At 30.2% G+C, this 6,205-nt stretch overlaps 1 protein-coding gene across 1 annotated transcript; it reads left to right on the top strand.

Moving 5' to 3' along the window:
• Positions 1-608: 608 nt before the first annotated feature.
• LOC131622998 (protein DETOXIFICATION 54) lies at positions 609-5,808 on the top strand. Its single transcript, XM_058893999.1, has 4 exons — positions 609-758; positions 915-1,003; positions 1,111-1,998; positions 5,034-5,808. The coding sequence occupies exons 2-4, from the start codon at positions 947-949 to the stop codon at positions 5,607-5,609; spliced, it is 1,521 nt and encodes a 506-aa protein (XP_058749982.1). The 5' UTR covers positions 609-758; positions 915-946; the 3' UTR covers positions 5,610-5,808.
• The last annotated feature ends 397 nt before the right edge of the window (positions 5,809-6,205 follow it).

The following is a 6,205-nucleotide window of genomic DNA, read 5'->3' as shown; positions in this document are numbered from 1 at the left end:
ATAGGAATGTTGCAAGACCAAAGGCTCTATTTATCCTTTGATTGGCTTGTCATAATCGATTAGCCACAAAGGAAAGATTGCACATATTTGATTTTGTTGACAATGATCTTTGATGGTTTCGCTGGAAATAAGAAACTCTACAACATATTTTATTCTCATGTGATACTATGAAAACTATATGGGAATATGTTATTGACTGACTACAGGTTCCTCATAAACTTGAAGGATGGAATGAAGAGATCAAATTGATCCTTGATAATTGCAACTGAAAAGGTAAAAAGGCTACCATCCTAAAATGTGTTGTAGCAGAGACCTCGGTATTCCTCGAATATCGTCTTTTACAGAGACTCGTTTGCCACTCGAGCCCAAGCGTTTGGTTAGTTTAATTATCAACTTTAAATTACTTAAAATAACATATAAAAAATTTATAGTTTAATTAAAAAAACTATAAACTCAAAATGGAATAGTTATCAATTTTTTAACCATATAATTTTATAATAAATTTTAATTAATTTTTCAACTACCAGTCTACCACTCCCTAGAGTACTTTGTCTTGCTAAAAATACACTTACATCTTTTCTTATTACTAGTTTATTTTTGGGTGCTTTCCAATTGGTAAATAGTTGAACCTTCCCAATGTTATTGTAATTGGTCTCTCTACTTAAATGTCTCTTTTCCCCAAATAACCCTTTTTCTTCTTCTCATACATTCTTTGCCTTACCCTTTTCCGGTTCTCTCTAAAACCGGAACAAGAAAAGGTTTGTTTTTCCTTACCCTTTTAACTTCCTTAGGTATTGTAGCTACGTAGATTAACTATAATCATTCCTATTCTAAGGAGTACAGTATAACTTTTTTTTTCATAATCTCTTTTCATCTTCCCCTCACTGTTTGATTAATTTACTTCTCTATTGCAGAGCAAGAATACATATTGATCATCACCACAAAAATGGAAGATAGTAATGACCGTGATTTCTTTTCACACAAATTCCCAACAACCAGCCAGGTAAATTTTGTTTTGTTTTGTTTTTCATATCTATTTCATGTTTTTTTTTAAATGAAAAACCAAAACCTTAAACTGTGTCAATGTTTGAAAAACATTTTTGTAACAAGGTGGTGGAAGAGTTGAAGGAGCTATGGAGCATGGCTTTACCGATAACAGCCATGAACATGTTGGTTTTTGTGAGAGCTGTTGTTTCTGTTCTTTTCCTCGGTAGACTCGGAAGTTTAGAGCTAGCTGGTGGTGCACTCTCCATAGGTTTCACAAACATAACAGGGTACTCTGTTCTTGTCGGTCTCGCATCTGGTCTTGAACCTGTTTGTAGCCAAGCTTTCGGTAGCAAAAACTGGGAGCTTCTTTCGCTTTCACTACAACGAATGGTGTTCATGCTTTTAATGGCGATAATACCGATTAGTGCTCTTTGGGTTAACCTTGAAAGAATCATGCTGTTCATGGGTCAAGACAGTGGGATAACTGAAATGGCGGCGATATACTGCTTTTATTCTCTGCCGGATCTTTTGACGAACACGTTGTTACAGCCTTTGAGGGTTTTTTTAAGGTCGCAGAAAGTGACAAAGCCGATGATGTATTGTTCGTTGGTGGCGGTTGTTTTTCATGTTCCGTTGAATTATTTGCTGGTGGTGGTGATGGAACTTGGTGTGCCGGGTGTGGCGATGGCGTCGGTGTTGACGAATATGAATATGGTGGTTTTGATGGCGGGGTATGTGGGGGTGTTTAGGAGGAAGGAGATGAGGTTGAGGTGGAGTTGCGGTGGTGGTGTTGGCGGCGGCGGTGGTGGTGGTTTTGGGGAGTTGTTGAAATTGGCTGTGCCTAGTTGTTTGATGATATGTTTGGAATGGTGGTGGTATGAGATTGTTACTGTTATGGCTGGTTATTTGGAGAATCCAACGTTGGCGGTTGCTGCAACTGGGATTTTGATTCAGACAACAAGTATGATGTATACTGTTCCTATGGCTCTTGCTGGGTGTGTTTCTGCTAGGGTATGTTTCTCTTCTCTTTACTTTCTTTCATTCTTTATCAATGCATAAGAAATGATTTAGATTTTTGCCTACTCACTTGACAGTATAGTAAGAGATTGAATTTTAGAAACCTGAGTTGAAGTAAAGAAAAATTATTTATTTTTAAAGATAAAATGGTGATGTTTAGATTACTATACCAAAAAAATTAGATTCACATATGACAAATTGAAATTGAAATTTGGATTAAAAGAATATTTATATTTGAGATGATGACTAATGAATATCTCAAATATGATTATCAACGATTCATAAATATCATTAAAATATATATAAATTCATGATATTAAATATAGGTGAATTCTTATTTACCCAACTCAAAAAGTTGGGTAAGGTTACCTCCTTTGTAAAAAATTTTAGAAACAACAAACATTTGTAGTATTTTAATAAATAATTAAATGTGTTTAATTAAATGGAATCATGTGATTGGTTGGAGGTACACTACCCAACTTTTTGTGATGGGTAGTGAAGTTGTCCCCTTAAATATATTCGGTAGCAAATGAATAGTCATATTTATCCATATTCGTTATTAAATAAATTAAAACATTGTACAGGAATTTTTGATTGTTGGTAATATATTTTTTTAGCATCTTAAAAAAAAAATAGTATATCATGTTATTAAAATATAAATATTATTGACATGAAAAAAATATTAATTGGATTAAGTAATTTTACTGATGTTTTAATGTTATAAAAAAAATATTAATTTAATTTTGAAGGTGGGTTGTGTAAGGTTGGATAATACATTTATCTAATTTTTCCTTTTATTTATATAAATGTATCATATACATTTTTAAAATATGCTCCAATTTTTCCCTTTATTTAAAATTAAACAAAGTACAAAATCTTAAATAATTTAATTTTACAATTGAAATTAATATCTTCAATCAAACGTCAATAATAAAAATATAAATATTAATTCATATATTAATTTATTAAGAGATTTAAACAAATCTAATATAGTAAGTAGTCAAATTTATGTGTTAAGTCACTTGGAAATTTAATTATTTTAAATGGTTTTTTAGTTTTTGAAATTATGTTGACTAATTTTTGTAGTCCAACACATTTTTTTAAATCAGTTTGGTTCAGATGGATTTAGTCAATTTATCCAATCCATACACACATTCTCTGCGAAAAAGTGTTTATAATTGTTTTGATAGTATATTTAGGGACCACTGTATTTAGTAACTAAACTGATTAGTTCTAATAATTGTTTTTAGAAAACTGTATTAATTTTAAAGGTCCACATGTAGACTTTTTTTGTTTGTTTTGTTTTGAGAAACTTGAGCCAAGTGAGCTTGCGTATTTTCCGGGAGAATAAAATGTGTATTCACCCTAAATTTTATTTTAACATTTTACTTTAGATTCAAAAAGTTTTGATAGCAATAACGAATATTTTTCTGTATTTTCCACTTGGAATAATATTTAGTGGGGTGCCATGAAGAGTTATATAGAAAATAGTGAGAGTAAAGGAGTGACTTTCATTTTTATACTTTATATGTGACTAGATTTTTTAACTTGCAAGCCGAAAGTATTTTTTTTTTTTAATTGAAGGAATATATAAAAAATAAAAAAAGTTTGAAATTAAAATTGTTTTCCAAATAAAGTCAAATATATCCACATAAGACTTAATCAAATTTGAAAATGTGTGTTTTGATGCACACTTACTTGATTCCTAACATGCTTAAAGAGCCAAAATAATGACATTTTTTTCTAGATATGATTGTAGATTATAGATTAGTTATTATTTTTAAAAATCGGTTTGAATATGTTTTATTAATTTAATTATGTTTTTATTCTATGCATCCTTTTTGTTTTTTAATATATTTTTATTCTGTGTAACTAGTCTACTAAATATAGAATTAAATGTCAACCTTAGCCAGGATTTTCTTTATATAATTTATGTCTGACGAATCACTGTCCTTTACGGTTGTTTCCAACTATATAGAATCTCGATTTTAAATTGTTTTCTTCAATAATAATTAAAAACAAAAATTTAATAATTAATGGTTAGTATTAAAAAATTAGTGCAAAAAGTAGCTGTTTTTTTAATACTTTTTCGCTATCTTATCATATGCCAAATACACGTGTGGAGATTTTATGTTGTTATTTTGTTTAAAGTTATTGTCTTGAATCTTTGAACTTTTTCCTTTGCTTTTTATTATATTCCTTTTGAGCTAATCATAAATATTTGGTTTCTGCTTAATGAGGTATAAATTAAATTTGATATATGATTGCGTCAAGTACAAGGACCCATTTCAGTTAAGTCACACTTGTAATGTGACTCCACGAAACTAGAAGTAATTAATCACTTATAAGTGGAATTCTGTTTGGCTTCCATAGGAACTCCATCATCATACATATCTATTTTACCAAATATTCTAACTATCAAATCATATCTATTTTACCAAATATTCTAACTATCAAATCTAAAATGCATCTCATTTTCCTTGTGAGACTCATACAATGTTTTTTATTATATATTTCACTTTAGATTTTAGTGTAGTATATTTTAATGATGAGAAATGCTAACCAATGTCCTTGGGGCACTATTTAAGTGATTAAAGTAGTAAATTTTTTAAAAAATGTGTGTAATCAATACATTAAAAATGCATTGGAAATTGAAATTATAACTTTTATAAAGAATTTTTTCTTTATTTAATATGCTTAAAGATTGCCCTGAGGGCACTCGTTAGCAAGACTCTTTAATTTAGTGTCTGTAAAATTATGAATGTGATGTAAATCATGTTTGCTATATTATTTTTAATCAAAATAGTTAGAAATAAAAAATCATAATTGATTATTCATTTTTTAAAATAATTTTTGTCATAATGAGTTAAACAATTATTTTTGTATACATATTTCATAATATATTGAATATTAAAACAATTATTTTAGAATCAATTACAAACTCTCTTTATAATTTGAGTAATTAATAAAAATCTATATGAAATTATTAGTGAGCAAAATTTAATTATTTTTCAATTCAATAAATGCAGGTAGGGAATGAGCTTGGAGCAGGTAAACCATACAAAGCAAAGCTAGCAGCGATGGTTGCATTAGGATGTGCATTTGTGATGGGCTTCATCAATGTAACATGGACTGTGGTCCTTCGATACGGATGGGCCGCGCTTTTCACAAACGACGAACCCGTCAAAGCCTTGGTTGCATCTGTCATGCCAATAATGGGCCTATGCGAGCTCGCGAACTGCCCACAAACAACCGGCTGCGGTGTACTCCGAGGCACAGCCCGACCCGTCGTAGGCGCCAACATCAACTTAGGTTCATTCTATTTCGTGGGCACGCCGGTGGCCGTAGCGTTGGCATTTTGGTTCAAGATTGGTTTCAGTGGGCTTTGGTTCGGGCTATTATCAGCCCAAGTTGCATGTGCTATATCAATTCTATATGTAGTGATTGTACGTACGGATTGGGAAGCTGAGGCAATGAAGGCAGAGAAACTAACAAAGATAGAGATGGTGACATGTAATGCAAGTAAGAATAAAGACATAACAAAAGAGGAAGAGTGCAAGGGTTTGTTGGAAAATGTAAATGAGAACAAAATTGACATTTGCTAAAAGGACAACACAACCTAGAATAGAATGATATCAATTATGAGATTTGGATCTTGTTTGTTGGTGAAAAAGATCATATTCTGTCACCTAGTAAATTGGATAAAGAGGTTTATGAGTGGTGCCTGCATCTATGTGATGGGTTGGTAGCTTTTGATGAGGATATGTTGTTTTCTTTTATCTATTAAATTTTCTTTTCATTTTTTGAAGTGTCTTTATGAGGAACAATGTCTCACTTTATATACTAATATGGTTATCATATCACATGAAATGTTTTTTCTTGGACGAGATTTGGACGTTCTTAATTTACTTTTTTTCAATTATGTTTGGTTTCTAGTTAGAATTAATGTTCAAATTTAAGTATATAGTTGAGATATGATCAAGATCTATATAACATATTTAGATATTAAAAATAAATTTATAATAATTATTTTTAAAACAAATTTGTTTTTGGGTAGTCAAAATTTTGTTGAGATGAAAATTGTATCTAAGGTTCTATTTGACAAATTATTTTGTGAGCTTATAATTTTATAATTTCATATAACAATAAATATATTTTTAATAATAGTTCTTCATTATGAGGTTATAGTTTATTTAGTTAA

The sequence above is a fragment of the Vicia villosa genome, unplaced genomic scaffold (assembly GCF_029867415.1).
Source record: "Vicia villosa cultivar HV-30 ecotype Madison, WI unplaced genomic scaffold, Vvil1.0 ctg.000048F_1_1, whole genome shotgun sequence".
NCBI lineage: Eukaryota > Viridiplantae > Streptophyta > Magnoliopsida > Fabales > Fabaceae > Vicia > Vicia villosa.
Note: the sequence above shows the minus strand (reverse complement) of the source record. Positions and strands in the feature narration are given on the sequence as shown.

Coding starts and splice junctions, on each gene's coding strand:
- LOC131622998 (XM_058893999.1), top strand. CDS start 947: ATGGAAGATAGTAATGACCGTGATTTCTTTTCACACAAATTCCCAACA. Junction 1,004..1,110: donor AATTCCCAACAACCAGCCAG/GTAAATTTTGTT, acceptor TTTTGTAACAAG/GTGGTGGAAGAGTTGAAGGA. Junction 1,999..5,033: donor CTGGGTGTGTTTCTGCTAGG/GTATGTTTCTCT, acceptor CAATAAATGCAG/GTAGGGAATGAGCTTGGAGC.